General features: G+C 43.6%; 1 protein-coding gene across 3 annotated transcripts in view; it reads right to left on the bottom strand.

Annotated features, from left to right (window-relative positions):
* DIS3L2 (DIS3 like 3'-5' exoribonuclease 2) overlaps window positions 1-14,725 on the bottom strand; it is a 371,962-nt gene that overhangs the window by 152,909 nt on the left and 204,328 nt on the right. For all 3 annotated transcript variants that reach the window (XM_058665113.1, XM_004577199.2, XM_058665114.1), the window contains exon 9: window positions 3,394-3,567. In XM_058665113.1, coding sequence (XP_058521096.1) covers window positions 3,394-3,567 — 174 coding nt within the window. The remainder of the gene's footprint in view (window positions 1-3,393; window positions 3,568-14,725) is intronic.

The following is a 14,725-nucleotide window of genomic DNA, read 5'->3' as shown; positions in this document are numbered from 1 at the left end:
TTAAAGATGCCACTTGGGACACCTGTCTCCCACCCATTCCAGCTGCCGGGGGGGTTGGCCACACACATGGGAGACCCTGATTAAGTACCCAGCTCCTGGCTTTGGTCAGCACCAATTCCAGTTATTGTGGGCATTTGGCAAGCAAACCAGGATGGGGAATCTCTATCCCTTTGCCTTAACATTACTAAAATAATAATAACCCTGTATCTTTTCGGTTATAACAACCATGAAAATCAGTCCTTTAAATTTCCATATTAAAAGTTGTTAAAATGGGCCTGGCACAGTAGCCTAATAGCTAAAGTCCTCGCCCTGCCACCGCCAGGATCCCATATGAGAGCCAGTTCATATCCCGGCTGTTCTACTTCCCTTCCGGTTCACTGCTTGTGGCTTGGGAAAGCAACTGGCATGGCCCAAAACCTTGGGAACCTGCACCAGCATAGGAGACCCAAAAGAAGCTCCTGGCTCCTGGCTTTGGATTGGCACAGCTCTGGTCTTTGCGGTTACGTCGGGAGTGAACCAGTGGGTGGAAGATTATCCTCTCTGTTCTTCTTCTCTCTGTAAATCTGACTTTCCAGGGCCAGGCGGCGTGGCCTAGCGGCTAAAGTCCTCGCCATGAAAGCCCCAGGATCCCATATGGGCGCCAGTTCTAATCCCGGCAACTCCACTTCCCATCCAGCTCCCTGCTTGTGGCCTGGGAAAGCAGTTGAGGACAGCCCAATGCATTGGGACACTGCACCCGCGTGGGAGACCCGGAAGAGGTTCCAGGTTCCCGGCTTTGGATCGGCGCACATCGGCCCGTTGCAGCTCACTTGGGGAGTGAATCATCGGAGGGAAGATCTTCCTCTCTGTCTCTCCTCCTTTCTGTATATCTGGCTTTCCAATAAAAATGAATAAATCTTTTAAAAAAAATCTGACTTTCCAATAAAAATAAATCTTTAAGAAAAAATGATGTGAAAGTAAAATTTCCTAAAGGATAGTCAACCACATTGGTTTCATTAAATTAAAATCATCAACAGAGGTTTCTCTATTGTAAGTGAAATTATAATATTTAATGATTTATTTCATTTGCACATCCTTTTGCTATTTTTCTGATTTTACTCATATTTATATGTACATAATAGTAAAGTAGTAAATCCACCTACAATTTTAGACATGTAAATTTGAATGCAATAGCAAAGGCAACTAAGAAAAAAAAATCCTTGTTACTGCACTGTAGCAGAGTGCAGCCTAACCTGCCTGTCTTCAGATCCTTCCATGAGGCTCACAAGCGCCCTTCGATAGAGTGCACCTTTCCACAGAGTGAGGCCTTTTCTTCTGTCATCTAACCCAGAAGGCGATGGGAGCCACAGAAATAGCAAGAGGGATCCCTGGCAGGGATTCTTGCCCTAACACCAGGCCTTCTGAGATGGAAGGGCTACAGCTCCTCAGCAGGCTAGGAGGCAGGCCACAAGAGATCAGGTCCTTCTATGTTCTGACATTTGTATTCATAAACATTTATAAGGTTTTTATATTATTTTACTTTCCAAAAAATAGACTTGTATTCCTTGTGTTACAATTCAACAATATGCCTGATGGTCATACTTCTAGGACATGCATATGAATCCAGCAGGGCTGTATGGTATTGCTATGTCATATTTGATCTCTATTACCAACCCAGCCCCTTACTGATGGACAATAACAGTGTCTTCAATGTATCACTTTTACAACAGAGCACCAGTGAAATGCTTACACACTTCTGTGAGTAGTGCAGACTCCTGGAAGCAGAATGTTGGGATGAAAAGCAGAGCACATTTAACATTTTCATAAGTACTGCAGAATGGCCATATTCAATGGTAGGTTCTGCCACTCTTTTAAAATCCTTTCATAGCTTTCTAGATTCAGGAAAGATCTCAACAACAAACCCTTCGATATGTATATAAAAAAACAGAGGCCCATGGGGGCCAATGCCATGGTGTAACAGGATAAGTTTTCACCTGCAGCACACATGTCCCATATAGGGGTTGGCTCATCTCCCAACTGCTCCACTTCCCATTTGGCTCCTTGCTGATGGCCCAAGGGTTTAAGTCTCTGCAACTGGGTGGGAGACCCAGCGAGGCCAGCCCAGCTCTAGCTGTTGTGGCCATTTGGGAGTGAATTAACAGGTGGAATCTCTCTCAGTCTCTCCTCTCTCTCTGTTGTAACTCTGCCTTTCAAATAAAACTGAATCTGAAAAAACAAAATATCACTGCTGCAAAAGTGAATATTAAAAGGAAGGAAGCAGGAAAGCAGGAAAGCAAGGGCTCGGGTGGTCAACGGTCATGGGCCTGGCTCCTGATGCAGCAGCAGGGGCTGTGCGGAGGGCTCCTTCTGAAAGCCAGCACTACACCCGACATTAACAGACCTCCCCAGCACGTGTTCTACTGCAGGCATTAACAAGTGCAAAAAGAGGGTAACTGTCATCTCTCCACCTCCAGCAAGGAAACTAACAGAAGGCCGGCAATCCTGAAAGCTAAGAGGTGGGCAGTGAGAAGCAGTCTTCACAAACAAGGCACCAAGAGCTGAAGCCATGCTAAGTTCAGAAGCATGAAGTGGGCGTGTGTGGCAGAAGAGACTCCGACACTGGACAACCTTAAAGGAAAATCTTCCACGGCCTCAGTGCTTGTAGGAAGTTTCTTGGTTCTAAATATCTCCATGTGGCATCCAAAATGAACGCCAGCACTGAAACTAAATTCTGAAGAGAAATATCAGAGGGAGCTAATATCCCACAAGGAAGAAACTTCTTCAAAGAAGATGTTGTTATAAAAATACCACAAAAGTACTTTCCAACGAATTCCAGCCCTAAAAGTAAAGCTTTAAAATGAGGCTCCAAGTACAAAAGACTGACTCCCTTGCTCTGTGCTGTAAGAGGCCCACTTCCAGGAAGGCACTCCCGAGCAGATCACATAGTCTCTACTTGACCAGGCCTATGGAATATGCAAAGGGAGAACAAAGTGCCAGCTGTACCTTGTGAAATAGAATGGTCCAGACCAGGGGTCAGGAAGCTTCTCCCGTCCAAGGCTAGATGGTACATGTTTTAGGCTCTCTAGGACCTCTGGTCTCTGTTGTCAATACTCACCTCTGCAGTTTCAATACAAAACATTCATAGGCAACATATACACAAAACGGCATGGCTGGGCTCCACAGCAGTCTTATGGATGCTGAAATTCTTATCATTGCCATACAACTACCCTAGTCTAAAATCTTCTGAGCCACGTTAAAGTACATGAATCATTCTTAGTTTCCAAGCTGTACCCACAGGTAGTAGGAGCTGGACCTGACCCTCAGTGGGAACTTGGAAATACAGAGTTCCCTGGAGAGCTCACTGGGAAGGCAGAGGGCAAAAAGAGCAGCTCTGGGAGAGATTCTGGCATTTACCTGAGATCTCGTCTCTTGGTGAACTCCTCTGGTGGTACTGTCCAGGGCAGCTGCTGAGGGAGACATTCTAGAACTTCTGAAGAGAAATCAGAGAAATCCACGCCATACTCTGTTAGGATTCCTTCTGTTTCCGGCTCGATTTCACCTGCCTGCCCAAGACTCTTAGCCAGCTGCCTGGAGGACAGAACAGAGAGGAAACCACCAGATTAGCGAACATGTAAAACAAAGTCCTGTGTCCTGCTGGGAGTAAAGGGTTGAGAAAGTCCTGCCAGTCTCCCACTAGTCCACTAGCAGGATAGGACGGCCAGCGGACGGAAGAGACAATGACATTGTGCTCTCTTTGCCAGTTAAGTCATGACTACAGCATTATTTTACCTTTATCTAGGAATCAGAAAACAGAACCAGAAGGCTTCTTTTTCCAGGCCTCCCACAATGGTGCTCCGTGGAGAAGCTGAACCGCAGCACGAGAGCTTGCATTGATGCTCTCTTCTCAGCCTGCTGTTTAACCCACAGCCTCACACGCGCAGCATTAAGATATAATGCTCATATTTTATTTCACTGTTCTATTACCTCTTATCTTCAACATTAGAAACATTATCTAAGCCCATCAGCAATACACATTCATTGTAGAAAGGTTAGAAAACACAGATGTATCTCAAGAAGGAAACTAAAATGATCTGGAAACCAGCCACCCAACAGACTACCATCTCCATGTTAGCGTACCGGCTCACTAAAAACAAGGCTGCATTTACTAGGTCTGGACAACACAGTGCACAGGGCAGGTCTCGCTCCCTAGCCATGGCCCATCCAGATGTTTAGAACATTGGCCGTTGGCTGCAGAAGTACTACCATTCACGTGGAGCTCATGTGCCACATCCAGAGAGCCACCAGGAAACTTGCTGATGACCCAGAAAGCAAAAGATGGCAAAACACGGGGAAAAAATGAACAGAAAGTTACCCAGAAAGCTTTTGAGTACTTGAAAAATTAAACAATGAATGCATTTAAAAAAAATAGCTTGAAAAGAGAAAATATTTTGAACTGAATAAAGTGTATCAATATTTGTAAGAAGCAAGGCTGTCTGGAAGGTGAAGCAGTGGACTGACCAGGAAGACCCCAGCGTAGGAGCAGGGAGTGCCTCTGTTTTCAAATCAACTGGATCAGTGCGAGAAGGAGTTTGAGGGTCCTGGCGGAATCACCACACCCGCAGTGTACGGTCAGCTTCTGCTCTGTATTGCTCCGTAGTGACATGAACAGTACATGACATCTTTGCAAAAGAATAGCACTTGCAAAACCTGCAGATTCTAACCAAGAGCATTTCCCTGGGATCCAACCCAAACAGCACCTCTGTCGGGGCCTGAAACAGACCAGCCACTCTCGGAAGCACCAAGAGATGAAGCAAGGACATGAGTTTTCGCCTAGTTCTCACACACTGACCTCAACGATAGCCAAGACGCCACAGCCTCTGCGTGGATTCGGATGCAAGAGGCTGTGAAAGGCAAGCTGACTCCACTACAAAGATGCAGCCCCAGAAAGCCAACTGCAGGGGCCCCGGGTGTTTCCTTTAACAGACTTATCTCCTTATCAGAGTCTGGCCTGGCTCCTGCAATTCCTAATGAGCAACAGGTAGCCAGACTGTGTGGCTGTCCTTGAACACTGATTCGTGCTGAATTTAAGATCCATTTTCAGAATCCTGTACTCTGGGCTGGATTAGGCACCTCAGCATTATTTACTGAGTATGTGATAAAAATACATGTGTAATATAAAGTGTATCATATACACCTTTGTCCTCCAACGTGCTCGTAAGTCATTGAAACAATTCTCATTTTGAATATTTAGTGACTTGGATGGAGCCTGTTAGTATTTATGAACCAGTCAGTTTCTATTTCTTAGTGACTTGAGCTTTTTGTGTCATGTAGAACAGGTACTGTTGGTGGTTTTTTCCCCTTGCATCAGCAAACCCCACAGCCAGGTCTGCACAGGTGGCAATGGTCATCGCAACGGCCTGGAATGCGACCCACTCTTTGGGGAATATGCTGTCTTTTCTGCCCTACTCCTGAGAAACACTAACATGAAATACAGAAAAAATAGCCAAGAAACAGGTACGACTTCCTTAGTTAAAAAAAGAAAAAGATGTGTGAGAAGCAGTTAATGGACTATTTTAAGGGAAATCTACAGTGTAAATCCTCATAAGGGAAGCGACAGGTCAGAGATATAAGCTTCTGCCTAAAGAAACTGAAGGAAGAACAGCAAATTATCAAGAATCAATGATTAGAAAATGAATGGTGAAGAGAAGCAACAAAGACCTGTTCTTTCTGAGAGAGCCAAATAGGTCAAAGTTTCAGCCAGACCTTAGGGCCTGCCTTGGTGAGACTCAGCATCATATAGGGCCAAAGGCTTCTACACCTACACCAGTACTGGCTCACTGAGCTCTGACTTTCCCCCAGCATCACAGAGACATCTGTAGACACTGGTGGGACAGAATCCTTTTGGGCCTACATCTTTACCAACAATGCACAGGCCTTGTGTGTACATTGTGGAAGACCCGTGAGATTGTGACCTGGGTGTGATCCAGCTCAGCATTAACCTGGGCAGCCAAGGGGCCAGGACCATCACCTCTCCCCTTAACCTCCAACACCTAGGGAAGAATATGACATCAAGAACAGCAGAAGGCAAAGTGGGGTGAACCACAGCTTTGCCTGAAGCACAGTGCCCAGAAGCTCCAGACCTGCTCCCACATCAGTAGAAACCTGCAGTCTGGCAGAATGGACAAGTGTTCGAATTTCCAACCCCCTCAGCCTCATGCATGTTTGGTATGCCTCTACAAGACAGGGTAGGGTTCCATGGCTATGAAGTTCAGGTGCAACCCAACTTAATGTCAGCTTAGGCAAGGGACTGACTTCTCCTCCAACTCTGGGCAGACAGAAAGGAACAAGATTTCAGCCACTTCGAATGGGGCACCAATGTGAGCAGAGGGTTGTATCTTGAAACTGGTAAAAATACCACTTGGTGAATACTAACAGTCCTTGTCCCTTGCCTGCAGAAAGAGCCTCTGGGCCTGCCCAGTACCAGTGGATACCTGAGGCCCCAGTGCAGAGACTTACCCAAGCTAGCATCACCTGTGGCTCCTTTTAGAGGCCTTGGCCCTCAAATCCCCTAAAGTAGCAGGCAGCCCAGAGCAAAGCCCTTTCTATGCTGAACTGGTCTTGGCTGATGACAGACTTTGGCTATGATCCAGCATTGCAGCATAGGAGGTCACAATCACTCCATTCCTCCCCCTAAGTCCTGACAGCATAACACAGAAAGGGTTTTCACTGTTGGTGGGAGTGTAGGCTAGTACAACCACTATGGAAGTCAGTATGGAGAGTGCTAAGAGAACTGAAAATAAATACTTAGTGCCATATGGCCTAGGTATCCCATTGCTGGAAATATGCCCAAAGGAAATAAGATCTGTATATGAGAAAGGGATCTATAATCCTACATTCACAGTAGCACAATATACAATAGTAAAGACACAGAAACAGCCCAGATGCCCGTGAAGAGGAGTAGAAAAAAAAAAACTGTGGTACATCTACTCCATGACTACTACTCTGCCATTAAAAAGAATGAACTTCTACCATTTGCAACCAAATGGTCCCAACTTGAGACCATTATGCTTAGTGAATTAAGTCACTCCCCAAAGAACAAATCTCGTATGTTCTCTCCGATATAAGGTAAGCTTCATAGAAAATGCAGGATCAATAGCCCTTTCAATACTTTTTATTTGCTGCAACTCATGTTTTCTGATATTTCTGTTTTTATTTTAATTTATTCAAAACAGTTCTTTTCTGTTATTAAATTTTTCAATGTCTCATAGGTCATACAGTAGCACTGTTTTCTCCAGCAAAGTTTTTTGTTTTCTTTTTCATTTCTTCATTGATGCATTGGTCATTCAGTAGCATGGTATTTAACTTAATAGTGATCTAAATTTTGAAACTTAATTCCTGCTGCTGATTTTGTTGTATGGTTATTCATTTAAGGGAATGTATAATAACTGTGTAATAGACTATCATATCCAAATGTGAAGATGCAATGTAGTATGCATCTCTACTTTCAAACCAAAAATGGACTCCCAAAAAAACTGCTACATATATCTTGACAATAGAATGCTGGACTGTCTGCCATTGTCTATATCTGCAATGTCAGGATACACTTAGATAGCAGAATGATGGATTTATGACTGCTTATGAAGGACTATATCATTGTTAAAATATGGGAGAAATCAGTGTTGGTGGGGATGGGGTTTGAGAGGAGGCAAAGGAAATCCCAGAACCTATGGAATTGTATCATAAAATAAAAAATAAAACTAAAAAAAAAACCATGGAAAGAGTAATTGCTTAGTAGAAGAAAAGGGGGTGGGTGCCAAGATACTGACAGAAACATGGGACTGGCATTATGGGGAGCTACACTTTGGGCTGGTACTAATAACCTTGGACTCAACCATGCAGGCTGCCTCCAAGGTTCACATACTGGTGCTGGGACAGACAGAAAACTGCCATAACTCCACTGTCATTGTCTTCAGTTGCAATGGAAGAAGACATAGTAGACTATACTACAGCACCCAACTGGAGCTCATGCCGAAATAGCCTACCACAGCAACAGCAGAAGGCACATCTCAGAAAAAGCTTTTTATCATGAAGGTTACTCATGAAAAGTGATAGATGCAACTGAACTGCCAGATACACAAATATCAACAAGGGGGAGGCAGGAAATATGAAATAATAAGGATATGTAATGTTCCCAAAGGGCCACAATAATGTTGATAAGGAATTCAGAAGAATGATTAAAGGATGTTGGAAGATATGAGAGAATACAAACAGTTAAATGAAATCAGGAATGGATGATATTAATGAGAAATTTGGTAAGGAAATAGAAATATTAGAAGTGAACAAAAAGGAAATCTAGTAAATGAAGAAATAAGCCACACACAAAAATTCAGCTGTTAACATCAACAGAACTAGATCAGTCATGAGAAAGAACATCTGAAAAATTGAAGATAGCTCTTTGGAAATATCTCAGACAAAAGAACAGAAGATTAAACAAAAAAACAAAGACAGTCAATGAGACCTTTAGGACGTCTTTAAACAAAGAAATACTCAAATTGTGGGAATCCCAATGGGAGAAGAGAGGAAAGGCTGTCCAATGAGACATTTAAGTACAGGAGGCTTAGAGCATTCCCAATAGACAAGACCAGAATGATCCTCACCACAATACCATGAGGCGATTCTAAAATCTGCAAGAAAAAGTATTCGGCCACTCTGAAGGAGGCCCCCTTTAGGCTAACAACAGATTTCTCGGCAGAAACCTTACAAGGAGGGAGTGGGAGGATAAACTTTAAGTTCCAGAAGAAACAAACTACCAACCAAGAATACTATACCAGCAAAGCCATCCTTCATGAATGAAGTAGAAAGACACTCCAAGAAAAGCAAAAACAGAAGGAATTCATCACCAGCAAACCAGTGTTACAAAAGATGCTTGAGGCAGGCCTACACACAGAAGCAAAAGAAAGATCTTGAAAATATTAAAAAATATAAAACCTGCTAGAAAAAATTTAAAATGATATTTAAAATAAATACGAATTTTAAAATGACAGGACTAAGTTAATACATATCAATAACAACCCTGAACACAGATGGACTAAATTACCCCACTGGAACTGTATCAGAAAATGATAATAACAAAAATAATAATAATAACAAAAAAAAGATACAAACTGAACGAACAGATTTAAAGAAAGACACATATGCATATGACATGCTGCCTCCACCGGTGAAGACACATTTAGACCGAAAGTGAAAGGGTAGAAAAGATATTTTATGTAAATAGAAAACAAAAATAAGCAGGAGTAGCTATGCTAGATGAAACTGACTTTAAAACAAAAACTAAAAAGGGACAGTCAAGATATAATAAAGAATAACCAATTTAACAAGATATAAAATGTAAATGTATATGTATCTAATGACAGAGCATCCAAATATATATATAATAAATAATACAAGATACTTATAATATATATTTATATATGTATTCTTAAATATATTTAATATATATAAATAATACAAAATACATATATGTGTGTTATATATATAAAATACAGGATCTAAGGGGATAAACAGGGGCTGGCATTGTGGTGTAAGGGGTAAAGCCATCCTCTGCTGTGCTACATTCCTTCGGGGTGCCAATGTAAGACCCACTTCTGCTCCACTAATGGTTTAGTGACCTGTTGAGGAACCTGGGAAAAGCAGAAGATGGCCAAAGTGCTTGATACTCTGTACCACACAAACCCAGAAGTTCCAGGTTCCTTGGTTTGGCCTTGGTCCAGCCCCAGATGTTGTTACCTTTTAGAGAGTGAACCAGAGGATGGAAGATCCCGTTTTCTCTCAGTCTCTCCCCTCTCTATGTATAACTATGCTTTTCAAATAAATAAATACATCTCAAAAAATAAAAAGGGAGATAAGCTACAGTACATTAACAGTGGAGGACTACAACACCCCATATTCATCAATGAACAGATTACAAAACAAAGAAACATCAGAACCCAACTGTACTATACATCACATGGACTTAATCAACATTTACAGGATATATCATCCAACAGCTGTAGAATATAGCTGCTTTGCCTCAGCACATGCAAAATTCTCCAGGACAGATCATTATTATTAAGGTTGTAAAACAAATCACAACACATTCAAAAAATCAAAATCATATTGGATATCTTTTCTGACCACAAAGGAATAAAACTAGAAATTGACAACAGAAACTTTAACAATTAAACAAACAATGGAGACTGAACCACATGCCTTCTGAATAAAATAGATCACTGAAGAAATCAAAAGGGAAATTAAAAAATTCCTTGAAACAAATGAAAATGGAAATACAACATACCAAAATTATGAGATACAGCAAAAGCAGCATTAAATGGGAAGCACAGAGCAATAAACATCTAGATTAAAAAAGTAATGTTAAATAAACAACCTAATGATAAAGCTCAAAAACCTAGAAAAGCAAGAACAAGCCAAACACAAAATTAGCAAAAGAACATAAAAAATAAAAGAGTAGAAATGAATGAAATAACCTTAAAATAATACAAGACTGGTGTTACAGTATAGCGGGTAAAGCCATCCATGTGGCTGCCAGTTCATGTTCCGGCAGGTGCACTGATGATTCCTTTGCTGAGAGAATCAGCAAAGACAGTCCAAGTGTTTGGGCCCCTCATTCACACGGGAGACCTGGATGGAGCACCTGAACAAATCACAACAATAATATAGAATATCAGTTAAGGTGCTAGCTTTATAATCCAGTGGGTTAAGTAACCAGGTTCAATGCCAACATTGCACACGAGCGCTAGTTTGAGTCCCAAATGCTCCAGTTCTGACCCAGCTTCCTGCTAACACATCTGGGAAAGCTGTGGAAGATGGTCCAAGGACTTGGTCTCTTGTCGCCCATGTGGGAGACCTGGATGAAGTTTCAGGCTCCTGGCTTCAACCTGGTAAAGCTCTAACCACTGTGGCCAATTAGGGAGTGAGCCAGCAGGTGGAAGATCTCCCCTATTCCAACTCTGTCCTTGAAATAAATAAATAAACCTCTTTTTTGGTAATTAATGAAATGAAGAGCTCATTTTTCTTAAAACAAATAAAACTGATGAACGTTCTGCTACATTAACCAAGAAAAAGACAGAAACTCAACAAATCAGAGCTGAAAAGGAGATACAACAATGGCTACCACAAACACAGAGCACCATCAGGGACTACTCTGAACAACAATGGCAATAAACTTGAAAACCTAGAAGAAACTAATACAGTTCTGGATACACACACCAAAATTAAACCACAAAGACATGGAAAACCTAAACAGGTTAAGAATGAATAATCAGACTGAATCACTAACAATAATTTTTAAAAATCTCTTAACACAGAAAAGCCAGATAAATTCACTGTTCAATTTTTTTCCAAACCTTAAGAAAGAAACAGCACCAATTCCTCTCAAACTATTTCAGAAAATCAAAAGGAGGGAACATTTTACACTCATTCTATTTGGTTCTAAACCTTGACAGTGACATAATGACAAAAAGACTATGCCAACATTCCTAGTGAATATAAATGCAAAGATTTTCAACAAATACTGGCAACTCGGGGCTGGCACTGTGATACAGCAGATTAAACTGCAGTATCTTCCGAGTGTCAGTTCCAGTCCTGGCTGATCGCTCCAATCCAGCTCCCTGCTGATACAGTGGGCTAAGCCACTGCTTGGGACATTAACATTCCATATCAGAGTGCTGGTCTGGGTTCTAGCTGTTCTTCTGCCTATCCATCTTCCTGCTAATGTGCCTGGAAAAATATTGGGCAATGGCCCACGTAACTGAGCCCTTTCCCACAACATGGAAAACCTAGATAGAGTTCCAGGCTTCTGACTTCAGCCTGGACCAGCCCCAGCCTTTTAGTAGCAATGTAGAGCTCTGGGAGACTGACCGACTGAACTACTCACCTACTTACTTTCCTTCCTAAATGTAAACACCTAAATGTAGGATTCAAAACTATGAAACTACGAGAAGAAAATATAGGGGAAACATTTTAAAACATCAGTACAGGACAATGGTTTTTTTGGACAAAGACTCCAAAACAAGCAGCAATAAAAGTGAAAATAGGAGAATTGAGATGGCGGAATAGGGTAAGGACATGTTTAAAGGAACGGAAAAACATTTAATCACGATGAAGCAGAGAGGACACAGTCCAGGAAATAGGAAGGGACAGAACAACAGCAGAGGAGTACCTGGTAACTGACAGACACAGGAAAGCAGCAGACACAACGGTGTACTGTTGCAGTGACTGATACTCCAGCAGCATTCAGCTAAAGGCGATTTGAACTCCACCAGCAGCCAGAACTCCACCAGAAACCAGGTGGGAAGGAACTTTCACTGGGAGCTTGGGAGGTGAACCCAAAGACCTGTCCGTCCTGCAGGTCTGTTTGATTTGACCAGGAGCAGAGACAGAGCAGCAGATCTCAGACGGGCAGTGTGAGAACAGGGTGGATTTCATAGCCCAGTCAGCCCCCTAGAGCTGAATTGGGCGCCATTTTGCTTAAGGGGGCAAAGGCAAGGGAAAGGACTGGGCATACGCTGAGCTGGGAGTGAGCTCATTTCTGACTCAGTGAACTGCAGCAAAGCAGCATTCTACAGGTTCCACCCAAGACAGGTCTGGGTAGCCCTACGACCTGACGGCCAGCAGATCAAGAACTCTAGTAGTGATACGTCAGGTGCCATTTTGTACAGTGTGACAATAGCTTTAGGACTGCAGGTGACAACAGTGAACTGCACATGTGCTGAGCTCATGAGAACTCACTGAGTTCCATGGATAGCACTGGTCCCAAAGGAAAAGAATACCGACTGTGGCATCGTATGGGTCAAAACAGGTTCATGTGGCACCCAGACCTAACATCCAACAGATTCCGACAAGATCAGCACCACCAACAACCTAACTATATAGGACACCTGGTGTCTCCCTATTCCTGGGACATGCTCCAACTGGAAGTGGGAGAAGGGCTGTACAGACAACAGTGCAGCCTCAGCATGGCATCCCAGGAGGTGGAGAATGGTGAGCAGGAGCTGGGGCTGAGGAGACCACGGTGGAAATCTAACATAAGAACCCAGACCTGGAACTTGCTAGAGGTTGTGGCACAGGTGGCTGCAAGCAAAGAGTTGTGTACCAACTGCAATAAGTAAAATCGCATTGTAGACCTGTGGGTGACACAGCTTAGAAACCTGCCCCAAGGAGAACATTCTGCTAACCAGAAATACAATGACCAAGAGCAAAAGAAGAGTCAGAGGCACAATGAGTATTATTGAAAACTCCCCTACAAAGGAGCAAAACCCTATGCCAACCTCAGAGTTAACTGAGGAAGACATCAAGAAAATGGGGAACACAGAATCCATAAAACTCATTTTAAAGCATCTGATCAACAATGAGAAGCACATACAAGAGTTCAAAGAATTTAAGGAAGCAATAAAGCAAATCAAGGCTGATGTATCAGAAATTAAGAACACAGTAGAGCAAATTAAAAGTACAATGGAGAGCCCCCGGCTTGGATCCTGACTCCAGCCACCATGTGCTCATGGTGAGCTATCCCTGGGCCTGCTGGGTTCGGGGGCTGCTTCCTTCGGGGTAAGTACACCGAGGGGGGAAGTCTCCGTGATTGGGTAGGTCTGGGGCCCACCCACCACCCTCATTGGGCAGTGAATGGGATTTGGGAGGGGCACAACCTTGGGCCTGGGAGTTTAAACTTCCAGCAGCTTCCCGGCTGCTGGTGGGACTCAGGATGGGGCGTCTTGCTCAGATCCTGACTACAGCCACCATGTGCACGTGGTGAGCTGTCCCCAGGTGCCAGTGTGCCATCTGGCGCCAGGCTCTGCCTGCTGGCCACCCGGCCGGGGAACTCTGGGGTTTTGGTTCTTTGAATCGCTGCTTAGGTAGCTCCAGGTTGATCCCACAGTGTTTGTGGGATCTGAGCCAATCCTAAAGATTCCCAATGACAGCAACTCTTCCTTTGAAGAACTTGTAATCACTGAACAATGCTGAGCACCGAACACCAGTTCACGCAAAAGCTAAGGGTCGGGGCTTGTCCAGCAGGATATCCTATCACCTGATATGATGATGGATCAGGAGACTGGTCACATTAGACAGGGCCATCACATTAACTAACACTCAAGAACCATATCCGGGGGTAGATTCTGTGGAGGATGTGTGGGCCACACCCTGTGGAAATTCTAACCCCACTGGTTAGCTCAAGAGTTTGGGTGTTGATGGACTAAGCTAGGTGTGACCAAGGAGCCTGCCATCAATCACAGGTAAAGGAACCCACAACAGTCTGGACTGGTCAAGGCAGCAGCACCCGAATGTGCATCCTGAATAGGGTGTGGGGTGGGCTGGGCTGCAATGTTCACCAGCTCATACATGGCCAAATGGAACGCCAGATTATGCCAGGCACTGGCCTAAAACTCATTGGCATGTATGAGAACTGGGTCTGGGAGTGGATTAAGTGGAGGAACTTGGGAAACTCCCCTGGCGAGTCATAGCTCCCGCTGGTGAACGTGTGGTCCAGACCTGGGGGTCGGACAAGCTGGGCAACGTAGCTCCAATAGTTGGCTAATGTGTAAATTGGTAATGGAACAGGATGTACTGGGCAGGACTGAGCAAACCTTAGCCTACAAGCGAAACTAGAAGCCAGGATGGAGAACAGGTCATGCCGAGCTAGGCTCTTTCACCTACTGGTCTGCGTGAGTCGGGGACACAAAGCCACACT

The sequence above is a fragment of the Ochotona princeps genome, chromosome 5 (genome assembly GCF_030435755.1).
Source record: "Ochotona princeps isolate mOchPri1 chromosome 5, mOchPri1.hap1, whole genome shotgun sequence".
NCBI classification, from domain to species: Eukaryota; Metazoa; Chordata; class Mammalia; order Lagomorpha; family Ochotonidae; genus Ochotona; species Ochotona princeps.
This window is presented reverse-complemented; position numbering and strand designations above follow the sequence as displayed.